Here is an 11262-nt window from a genome sequence, read left to right on the forward strand (position 1 = left end):
ATAAGAGTAGAAAATACATGCAGAACTGAACTGATAAATGTGTTTCATCCCCACATAAGCTGGTGTTTTATAGTTGAAGTTATACTTTAATTAAATGGCTGTTACGTCAAGTCAGTTCCCCCTTTTTATTTTTGTTTGTCACTGAAGAAACGTTCCGCTTCCGCATGTTGTCCTCAGAATGGAGTGCACTGACAGCGAGGAAGACGTTTCTCTCAACTCCCAAAGTAACGTTAAAGTTGTATTCATAGCTATATGTTTTGTCAGCCACAAACGAATTAAAACAACACGTTTTTGAACTTGTTTCGGTATTAGAAAGCGGGTGTCAACGAAGGAAAGGGTCGTTGACAGCAACTACTGCCGTTTTAACGTTTCCTTTGGAGCAGAGTTTAACGTCCAACTTAGAATATACGGACGTCGTTTAACGATACATCAAACAGGAGTCAAAATGTCAGAGTCTGCTGACAGTCGCACCAATACGTTAAATTTCAACATCGGGGTGCTTGGACATGTCGACAGTGGGAAGACATCGCTTGCCAGGGCGCTGAGCAGCACCGCCTCCACGGCTGCCTTTGACAAGAACCCGCAATCCCGCGAGAGAGGCATCACGCTGGACCTCGGCTTCTCCTCCTTCACGGTGGAACTTCCGGACCACCTGCGGGACAGCGCAGGCCAGCAGCAGTATGACAGCCTGCAGTTCACCCTGGTGGATTGCCCGGGTCACGCCTCTCTTATTCGCACTATCATTGGGGGTGAGCTCTCTTAATTGTCTACAGAGGGGTGGTAAATACATAGGCTGTATTTAGGACACGTGACCTACCAGTAGATGACGATGCCAGTTGCGGCGACAGCAACATACCTCACTGTCATTACACACTGTTGTCAGTGGCCGCTTTATACAGGCATGCAGTTCAACACAACAAACCTGATATTTATTTTACCTTTTATAAATGTTAGTATGTTCCTTAAACACTGTGATTCTTTTAGAAGCTGTAGTTTGTGGTGCTGTTGACTTGTAAAATATTTTTTGTCCACCTCATTTATATCAATCAGCGTGGATTACATATTAAAAACACCTATCACTATACTTAAGCAATAAGGTCCTAGAGGCAGTACTGTATCGTTCAATAATGTACTGTTCAAGGGTGTTGTTAGGCCCGACGCGCACTGCCTCGAGTAACTTATTGCTTTTATAATACGGTTACCAGCGACATTATAAACAGTATTAGTAAGCTGCCTTTCAACCCAACATAGTTGTAGACACCAAAAGTTGTGTATTGCATTTCAGTAGCGTAGAGAAAGTCATTCTGTCCGTCTTTTCTCCGTTATTTCCCCCCTCCATGATGTTTAAAGAACTTGTTTTACCTAACGGAGCAGCGTGTTGTTATTTTATTATTATAAAAGTATAGGCGCAAGAGAAACTCCCGCTACACATGTTTGGTAAATGCCAAGCTGGAAATGACAACTAACAGTCGCTCAATTTAAATCTACCTATTATTTTTGAGTGCGCACTGATATGGAACGCTGGTTAATGTAAACAGGCTATACAATACTTTACTGTCTGAATAAACTACCCCCCGTGACTCACTCTCAACCAATCAGAATGCTTGATTTGATCTACCCGTATTATAATTAACATTATAACCTCCATGATACTCGGGTTTACTGCAGGGCTGTTACGTTTGACCCATTAGTTTTAACGAGGTGTCATAAATATACTGCCAACTGAATGCACTGTATATCTACAACTTAATATAAAAAAATATGCCTCTTACATTGGCAGTGATAAAGTACCTGCTGTCATGCTTCACATAAAAAGAAACTCTTATAGTTTGAGTGTTTTTATTCCATGCAAACCAAGTTAACATAATAGTTTAATTAGAAAACCCACAAAAATAAATCACCATCAAATTTTAAAGTGCAAGGCCCAATAAACACAAACACATTGGTGCCAGGGAATGTATCCGTAACAATATCGAGTGAGTTTGTACTGTGGTATTGGTGTGTCTATAACATGTTTCAATAGAACGTAAGATGATACAATAAGACACGTCCCAAACTGTACTCAAAGACTACTGAAAACTCTGCAGTCACAGGTGGATTGCGCTTACACCACATGCTCAATGTCAAAATGCGCAAATGCGATTTATCCAGCAGAGGGCGCCTTTTCTCCACAATCAGAAAGGTTCACGCGTCATATTGACTAAGAGCTGCAGATTAATCAAGTAGTTTTCAACAATTACATTTTTTGCCAAACATTTTCATAATCAAATTAATTGAAAAATTGGTTTGATTTATTACTTAATAAAAAATAAGTCTGTTTCTGTGATGCGATCTTTTTATATTTGAATATTTTCTAGTTTACTTACTCCTTTATGACAGTGAACAATATAAATCTCTGAGTTGTGGACAACACTAGGTATGTGAGGATATCACCCTGAGCTTTCAGAATACTGATACTCTTTAAAAAAAATTTTTTTTACCCTTTTATGGACCATACAATTAATCCTTAGTTGCAGCCCTAATTGACTCGATTGATCAGACTGTTTTAAACTTATATGAAATACGGAGACTTTGGTAGAAGTATTGGTATGGTGGTAAAGTAGAGGCACTCAAACATTGAATGCTGCTGTGTTGCATAGCCAAAGTACCAAATGAAACCTATAGGCAGTGGTGTGTCACATGCTGTAGATTAGAGAGAAAGGAGAGTGTGGGGTTTGGGGTATGTATTAAACCGCCCCTCCCGTCCCAAGTGGGGAAAGCACAGGAAAGAGAAGGAGCCAAATAGAAGGAGAGAAAAGAGGGGAACACAGGAAAGAGAGACTGCCAAAGTTAGGAAAAGAAACGAGGGAAAGGAAAGACAACCAAGTGAGTTGCAGCTCTGGTTTCAACTCTCTCTGTTTGCCTTTATGCACCCCTCCACTAAATTATCTTGTTGTTCTACTGTTATTTTTGGGTATCTGTGTCCATTCCTAGTTGTGTGCTGCTGTCTGCTTTGTAGTCTCTACTCACAGTTCTACTAAAGATGCGCAACAGGAAAGCTGGAATGTCTTTTACAGCAAACTATTGTGTTGTTCTGATTCAGCCTGCTTTTGCTCTTTCTAGGTGCCCAAATTATTGACCTGATGATGCTGGTGGTGGATGTGGTGAAAGGGCTGCAGACTCAAACTGCAGAGTGTCTGCTGATAGGAGAGCTGACCTGCCCTCGAATGGTGGTCATCCTGAATAAAACCGACCTACTGCCACCTGACAAAAGACAGAGTGCCATTGAGAAAATGACCAAGAAACTGCACAAGACTTTAGAGAGAACCAGGTCTGACTTAATTATAAGTATAAGAATACATTTGGATATTGTGGAAATGAAGGTCCAGCCATCTAAGCGGTTAGGGCATCCCCTGTACTCCCAGTGGCCCGGGATTGAGTCTCTTGCCAAATTTCCTCATGCATTACACATTCTGTCTCCTTCTCTGCATTCCAGTGGTCTGTCCGTCAGACCCACTTGTTTTTTATTCAAAGTAACTTTAATCATTACTTTAACATCAAAGCATGAAGTAATTTCAATATTATGTTTTGCTGTTGGCCAGATTTAAGGAATGTCCAGTGATTGCTGTGGCAGCGAAGCCCGGGGGCCCGGAGGCTCCTGACACAGAGGAGCCACATGGAGTGCCAGAGTTAATAGAGGTAAAGTCCGGAAACACTCTGGTTCCCCTCCATTGTTACTAATTTAGCTCAAAAGAGCACATAAGTTCTCACTTATGAACAAGTGCAGTTAGTCAGCTGTGATTGTTCAAGTGGCGGTGAATTAATAAAGCAAGTCTGTGTCTGTATTTACCGCACAACTAAAACTAAAACCAACATCCTTTCTTTGTCCAGTCAACAGAGTATAAGGTTAGTACAGTGTGTACCATGTAAAAAATGTCAAACTGTTAATTGCTGTATATTATTTATCTGATCCAAACAAGTTTATTGTTGACAACTCTTTGTCATTTACCTGACCAAAACCTGATTTTCGAAGGCATTGCTGCTTCATTTTATATTGAGAGAGACGGGAAACGCAGAGCAGAAAGGACATGACATGTAGTACATATCTTGATCATCTTGGCCACTGTGGCAAGTAGTACGCGCTCTACGCAGTGAACTACTGGGGCATACGCAATACTACATTTTGACGTGTACTAATTTTGATATTGAAGAAAGATGACAACAACGAATAATACTTTTTTAAACCAATATTAGTATTTTGTTTCAAAAACTATTTGATCAATATATGTACTGTACTGATCCGGACATTTGTCATTGAAAAATAAACTTGTCAGTACTTTCTGAGAGAAAAAAACAATTATGTGTATAAACTACATCTTAAATAATCGTAAACAGACTCTTTGTATCCTCTATACTGCATTTAAAAAGGTTATATTCTTAATTTGAAAAACAGCAGTATGACTCACACATCAAGATCAGAGCAGCACTTATACCACCAGAGACAGTCTGTTATGCAGTTTTTGTGAATCACCAGCTAGATATGGATCAAATTAGTCTCTCTCTCTCTCTCTCTCTCTCTCTCTCTCTCTCTCTCTCTCTCTCTCTCTCTCTCTCTCTCTCTCTCTCTCTCTCTCTCTCTCTCTCTCTCTTGCTCTTTATCTGGTACAAGTTTTATGTATCTGTGACGTTGCACTTATCTTTTATGTGTATAAATAAATGTGCCTTTCTTCTTGCCATTTTGCCAGCTTTTGAAGAAACAGACATACCTCCCCCAGAGGGACGCTGGAGGTGACCTCCTGATGGCTGTGGACCATTGCTTCTCCATCCGTGGTCAGGGAACAGTCATGACAGGAACCATCCTGCAGGGGTCGCTGGCAATCAATGACACTGTGGAAATCCCAGCACTGAAGGTATGCTCCAAAAATGCATGAATTCACAATCTCTGTTATTTACAGGCTGGTAACTTCCCAGAGTGCTGGAAATTCTTTGGTAGAAACCACAGAGATTCTGAAGTTCAGAAGTTGACTGGAAGTGGACAGACACAAGGAAGGATGTCCGCGTGGGTGCAGAGGATGTGTCAGGTTAATGTAAGGGAAGGATGAAGGGACTGTGAGTAGACTGACAGTACAGCGTAGGGTAATTTTCACCAGATGCACACTTTTAGTCCGGCTCAGCAGTTTTCTATGCATATTTAATGTCCACCTCTTGGTGGCAGCAAATGGCTAAATTAACAGTAATTTGTCACTGTTGTTGATTTGGTAATTAATATAATAGACAACAAAAAAGCACATGAACATTGTGGTATGCCAGATCCCACAATCAAACATGGGAGATGGCTGGTAGTAAGTCAGATATCTTTTATATGTTCGTTTCCATACCTGTGATAAGTTTAGAGATGTTTAGTTCAAACAAAACAAGGCACAATTGCATTTTTTTCATCAAAGCCTGATATTATTGAAATACAAATATGAAAAGATAATTAAGTATATGATGATTAAATATGATTCACAGCTGCAAGTTCTGCAACAACAGTGCATATTTAATGAGCCGTGTGTACTTACGTATTGTATGTGCATAGATTGTTGACAAAAAAGCAAGCTCTATAGGAGATTTTCCTTAAAGTTATTGTAAAACATCTCTGTACTGTGAAGATAATAGTAACTTTTTCTCTATTTCTCCCATACTGTATTGTTTTGAAAGTTTCTAGGTTTTCAATGTAAAACTAAAGTGGAACCAAAAGAAGTATTGTAGGATTGGTAAAAAAACAAACAACCAGTAACAAACAAACACATGCTATATCACTATAGTATTATAAACTTATATCAGCAATGACGTAACAATCTGTGGATTTATGTACATTTTGCTTTCTCTTGTGTGTTGTGTTCCAAACATGTTTTTGTTTAGTTTTTTAGTTAAAAAAAAAGTATTTCATTGGCATTATAAATATTGTTTTCTATTTGTATCTCCATGCTGCTCTATGCTCTAGGTGAACAAGAAGATAAAGTCGGTGCAGATGTTTCGGAGGCCTGTGTCAGGGGCCATGCAGGGGGATCGTGTGGGTGTGTGTGTGACACAATTTGACCCTAAACTGTTGGAGCGGGGTGTGGTGTGCACCCCAGGGTCCCTGCGCACCCTCTATGCAGCGGTCATCTCTGTGAGGAAGATAGGCTACTTCAAGGGCTCTCTTGCCACCCGTGCCAAGTTCCACATCTCAGTTGGTCATGAGACAGTCATGGCAAGGGTTATGTTCTTTGGCCTGCCACCTGTTGGTGCCTCAAAGCCGCCTTCAGACACTGCACCATCCCCATCTCAGCCCTGCTCACTGGATTCACCTTTCACCTTCGAGAGAGATTACTTCTACCAGGATGAATATGTCATTGGTTCGGGAGAGGCGAGTCTAGGACCTGAGCCAGAACAATGGGCGTTGTTGGAGTTTGAGCGGCCAGTCACATGCCCCTCACTCTGCCTGGTGATTGGTTCCAAACTGGACACAGATATCCACGCCAATGCATGCCGGTTGGCTTTCCAGGGCCGTCTGCTGGAGGGGTTTGAAGATAAAGGCTATGCTGAGACGGCCCTGCCTCGCCTGCGCATCTATAAGACAAAACACAAGGAGGGTCAGGTGGAAAGGGTGAGTTTTCACTCTGCAGTTTATTTTAAATAGTCTTATTCTGACTGTCATCTTCTCTGCGTACCCTTAAGTGTTACCCTTGCTCCTCTGCCCTCTCTATCACCTTGTACTCCTTCTGGCTGTGGTTCATCTTTGGATGCTTCTCATTGCTGGTGGCAGTGGACCGTGCCTCGCAGACAGAGCCCCTATTGTACAGTCATAAACAGGCACACACAAACAAGCATGCACATTCAGCCCTGGTGATCAGTGTTTGAGACATGGATAAGTATGCATGCCTTAGCATGTGCTGTGACACAGAGGTGTGCGTGGGTGGCCTACTGACGCCACTAGCGCTGTCTAGCTGTCAGACACTGCAGTGTTTGGACACACCTGAGTGGCACAGGCATACCCACATGACTGTGTGTGAGTTAACCTCCTCATGTCTCTGGCTCGGCTTCCTTCTGTCTCTCACACACGCAATTTGCTTTTTGTTCTTGTGAGACTGTTGTTACGTTCTGTCCTGAATCCTGAGCTCCAGTTCTTACCGATCTGATCCATATCTCGTCTTATCTGATGCGGTCTTTTTCTTATTGATCTCAACATCTGATATGGGAATTTTTCAAAAAGTCAAGACCGTCCAACTTTTCACAGTTTGTATTTTCATCTGTGGGCGCACTGAAGATGTTGTGACTCTACTGTCACCCTGCACAGTAAAGTTTTTCTGTGTGCACCCTTGTGAGGTTCAATCTCAGGTCGGCGGGTCAAGTGTGTAAACTAGTTTCCTGCTGTTAGCACCTCAAGGTGTTGACAGCTCCAGTCAGTGACTCAGGAGTAGAACAGCGTGTTTAAGAGGTCAGACTGGGGTTATGTGACATTACATTAATACTTCATCTGTTTCGCAGAAAGAAGCAGTTATGATTCAAGACTTAAACATTCCTTTTTGTAATGGAACACATTATTGGCATTGTCGAGATATAGCCACCTCATGTAGTCACAATTCATGTGGAGTCACTGTATTTCTTTTAATCAGCGCATCAGTTGTGCTTTAGGGATGTCTGGGTCAAATGTTCAAGAATGAATGAGAGTTAGGCGAAAGAGAGAGGAAGAACTTGTAGTGGGGGGAGGTGAGTCAGAGACATAGTGGTGCCCTCATGTTATCCGATTAGTGACGGGTTAGATCGACTTAGTGATGGATGATAAGAAAGAAATACAAACAAATATAGCATAAAATGTGCCGGAAGAAAGAGAACGAGTGAGACAGCAAGGCGGCAGGCCTCGAAGAATGTGGCGTAGGACTTATGGTACAGTTGGTGAGGTCACAGGGTGAAGGATCAGCTCCTCTTCCTCACTCTGCTGTGATGAGTGAGGAAAACCACGACAACCCACAAGCTCGAGACATCAGAGGAATTAAAAAATAGTTTAAACTATAAAATACATCTTGACATTTTCACATTCATCCCCTTTTGTGCTTTCACGTTATCTTTCTTTGGTGCTGCCGCTCATGAGGCTCTTTCCCGCTGTGTTGTGCTTAGGTGACTGACGATTATACAGTGATTGGCCGCAACCTGTTCAAGAAGGAGACCAACCTCCAGCTGTTTCTGGGGTTGAAGGTCACACTGTCGACAGGCGAGACCGGCATTCTGGAGGGCGGGTTTGGACAGAGCGGAAAGTTCAAGATACGAGTACAAGGTAAGGTTTACCTGAGGTGAGACGTTGTTGTGTCTTCACCTCTAAAACTACTTATGCAGTGTAACGGAGGCTGTGTCACAATATCAAACTCCCTGTGGCTTTTGATTGCATAAACACGTATCCCTCTTTATCAATACACACATCCAGAGTACGTTCTCTATACTTCCCGGGACATTGGGGCTCCGAGAACCGTTTTCAGGATGCGGTAAGAGTGGTGGGCCCGACATCCTGAGCCACATTCCCAGGATTCCTCTGGGGATTGCCTGTGTTCCGGGGGAAATCTGTTCTGTGTTTATTTTACCTTCTGTTACTCCGAACCCACTGCTCCACACCGGGAGGGAAGAGAAAACAAAAACATTTAGAAAGAGAACCTCACCTACATCCTCTTCATTGCCTAACGTACTCAAAGGTCTCGGATATACTCATGCGCACTTCTTTACGCATGGACATAATGTAGACGTCCGGTGGTTTTCCTCTAACGCTCCCCCTGACATTAAGGCAAGGATGGCACTATTCCCCCAATAAGGGGTGATGTGATGTACGAATATCTTTTCTATTATATATATATATGCAGCTGAAAAATACATCTATTTTTCATCTGCAACTTATGATTATTTTCATAACTTATTAATCTGTTCACTATTTTCTGTATTTTTTAATTATAATTGTGTGGTTTTCTAAAGCCTAAGGCGTCAACATAAACTGTCTTGTTTCGTTTGACAGCGAAATATTAATTTTACTTTAAAATACAAAGAAAAGCAGTAAATCTGTACATTTAAAAAGCTGGAATTAGAGTGTGTTTTATAATTTTGTGTTGATTATTGAGGGGCACAGTGAGATTATCATTTCTTTATACTTTTATCTGGTACAAACAAAAAAAACACAGTGGTTTAAACAAAATATTATACTGCTCCTCTAAAATATACTTGCAGCCAACTTGGTTACTGACTGTATATTATTTTTCAAGCAAAGCTAATTTATACATATATTTGGTGCTCATTAGGTGTTTATTCTAAACCCTGTTGTATATTTATTGTCTGATGAATACGCCACTAGTCAAATCCTTAATGCTTAACATGCACTTATCTTGATTCTTCGGTTTCAGTGAGGTTTAAATATATAGTAGATGTTGTGTCTGTTTATTTATTTTTTATCTTTACTCAACACAAATACTTAGAAATGTATTTGAGTACAAATGTGTGAAAGTGCAATTCCAATGTGTCATTTGTATGTGAATACAAATCATTTAAGTTTGGGTGTGATCTGTGGCGGTAAACGGAAATTTTCAGCTGATCATAGATAAGAAGAGGAGATTTCTGTCTGCGCCGTAACCATAACAACCCTCACATTGGCATAACGATAACAAGAAGAATGCTGGCGCCGTTGTACAGACAGACGCTATGTACAGCAGTGAACCCATAACACTTCTTACCTTCCTTGTGCAACATGGCAAACAAGCAGCCGCATACAGAGAGACGAGGGGTTAGCTAGCATGCCATGGAATCGTTCTTTAGTCCATGCAGTAGCGCAGCGTTCACAGGAAACCGCTCAGTGTGCCAGAGAACGAGGCCCGACTGAAGGAAGAGAGTCAGGATGAGTCAGACAAACGCAGAATCTGGAGGAGCAACTGGTTAACTTCTCTGCACATTTTCATCCGTTTCATCAGGAGGATGAAGGCATCAGTTGATCTTGAGGTCAGCACACTGAACACGATACAGTACCTGCTGCACACATAACCAGGAAGAAAAGATCTCTATCAGGCTTTAGATATATCTACACCTAGACAATCAAGTGCTGTACATAGCGTAAGGCAGTTATAATGTAGATGTATTACATAAAGGGATCTGTTTGTATAATAATTGTTTTTTGATCATGAAACTTTTACTTGACCAGCTTGTTTTTTCTTTCTTCAGAGGGTCTTTTACCTGAAACCAAGCAGTTGTTATCCTCCACCGCCAAGAAGAAAGGGAAGAGTGGAAGCAAAGGTGGACCAACAAATGAAGAGGAGCCCAAAACAGATTCTCAGCCTGTTGGCATTCACTTGCATTTCAAGCGCTACGTCTTTGATCCCCATAAAAAGATGGTTCAGTCTTGACATTTGATGCACTCATCTGACCTCTCCGGTCACAGTGCTTCAGCCAGGCAGAGAGACGCTTCAGAGGTCACGTGGAGGTGAGGAGAATACTGGCCTCTGTATCAGAGGTATGATCATGTTCTTCTATCAGCCTCTGATGGAGACAGTCTGCTAAAATGCAATGATTGTGGAATGCTGATGTGAAACAACCCTTTTTTTAATCTTCTTTTACGGAGACTTAATCTAGTTTGCTCCATCACAAGGTTTGAGGCAACTCTTCTGTCCTGATAAGTTTGAGTTGTCTTAAAACAAATCAGTACCTTTTGTTCTTGTTTGAAGTCAGAATCAATTCTTTAGATTTGCACATTTTTTCTTTATGTTTCTAATACAGCTTATCCTTGATAACATAAACACATGGGCTAGTTTTACAGAAACATTAAACTCACAGATTTCAACAGATCTCTTTCATCACTCTCTGTGTCTTGCTCTCTAACTGGAATAAAGGTCATGTTATGTTTCAGGCTTCATTGGATGTGTGATTTCAAAATGATTTGTCCATAATTCTACATTATTTATTTTTATTTTACTTTAATGGTGTTTTCTAGAGTTGTATTTTACACAGAATAGCAGTTGTTGCTTGAATTTAATTGAATACTGATCTTTTCAGAAAGATGAATAAAGAAAACCTATGCTGGAACTTTCTTTTCTTTCTTTCTTCCTTTCTTTCTTTCTTTCTTTATAAGTAACATTTGGCCGTGCCTTAATGTATACACTAGGGATATACTAGAAACAGATGTAATGGTTGTGACCCAAACTCTTATTTACAGAAGAAGCTGAATTCATTAATAATTATGTGCATTTTTTAATTGTAAGCACAATATAAAGCCCTTTTCATGCTAGCTTCAGTTTG

General features: G+C 40.9%; 1 protein-coding gene across 3 annotated transcripts; it reads left to right on the plus strand.

Annotated features, from left to right (window-relative positions):
* The first annotated feature begins 194 nt into the window (after nt 1-194).
* On the plus strand, nt 195-11049 carry eefsec (eukaryotic elongation factor, selenocysteine-tRNA-specific). 3 transcript variants are annotated; one of them, XM_068595319.1, is made up of 8 exons: nt 195-749; nt 3103-3310; nt 3582-3678; nt 4725-4889; nt 5966-6610; nt 8122-8278; nt 9945-9972; nt 10192-10313. In XM_068595319.1, the coding sequence occupies exons 1-7, from the start codon at nt 446-448 to the stop codon at nt 9950-9952; spliced, it is 1584 nt and encodes a 527-aa protein (XP_068451420.1). In that variant the 5' UTR covers nt 195-445; the 3' UTR covers nt 9953-9972; nt 10192-10313. The 3 variants fall into 3 exon arrangements, with proteins under 3 accessions (XP_068451420.1, XP_068451417.1, XP_068451418.1); XM_068595316.1 differs by lacking the exon at nt 9945-9972 and having other exon boundaries at nt 10192-11049; XM_068595317.1 differs by having other exon boundaries at nt 9945-10320.
* Nucleotides 11050-11262: the final 213 nt, after the last annotated feature.

The sequence above is a fragment of the Clinocottus analis genome, unplaced genomic scaffold (genome assembly GCF_023055335.1).
Source record: "Clinocottus analis isolate CAN_PGR_092001 unplaced genomic scaffold, fCliAna1.0.p SCAF_3, whole genome shotgun sequence".
NCBI lineage: Eukaryota > Metazoa > Chordata > Actinopteri > Perciformes > Cottidae > Clinocottus > Clinocottus analis.

Coding starts and splice junctions, on each gene's coding strand:
- eefsec (XM_068595316.1), top strand. CDS start 446: ATGTCAGAGTCTGCTGACAGTCGCACCAATACGTTAAATTTCAACATC. Junction 3,311..3,581: donor AAGACTTTAGAGAGAACCAG/GTCTGACTTAAT, acceptor GCTGTTGGCCAG/ATTTAAGGAATGTCCAGTGA. Junction 3,679..4,724: donor GAGTGCCAGAGTTAATAGAG/GTAAAGTCCGGA, acceptor CCATTTTGCCAG/CTTTTGAAGAAACAGACATA.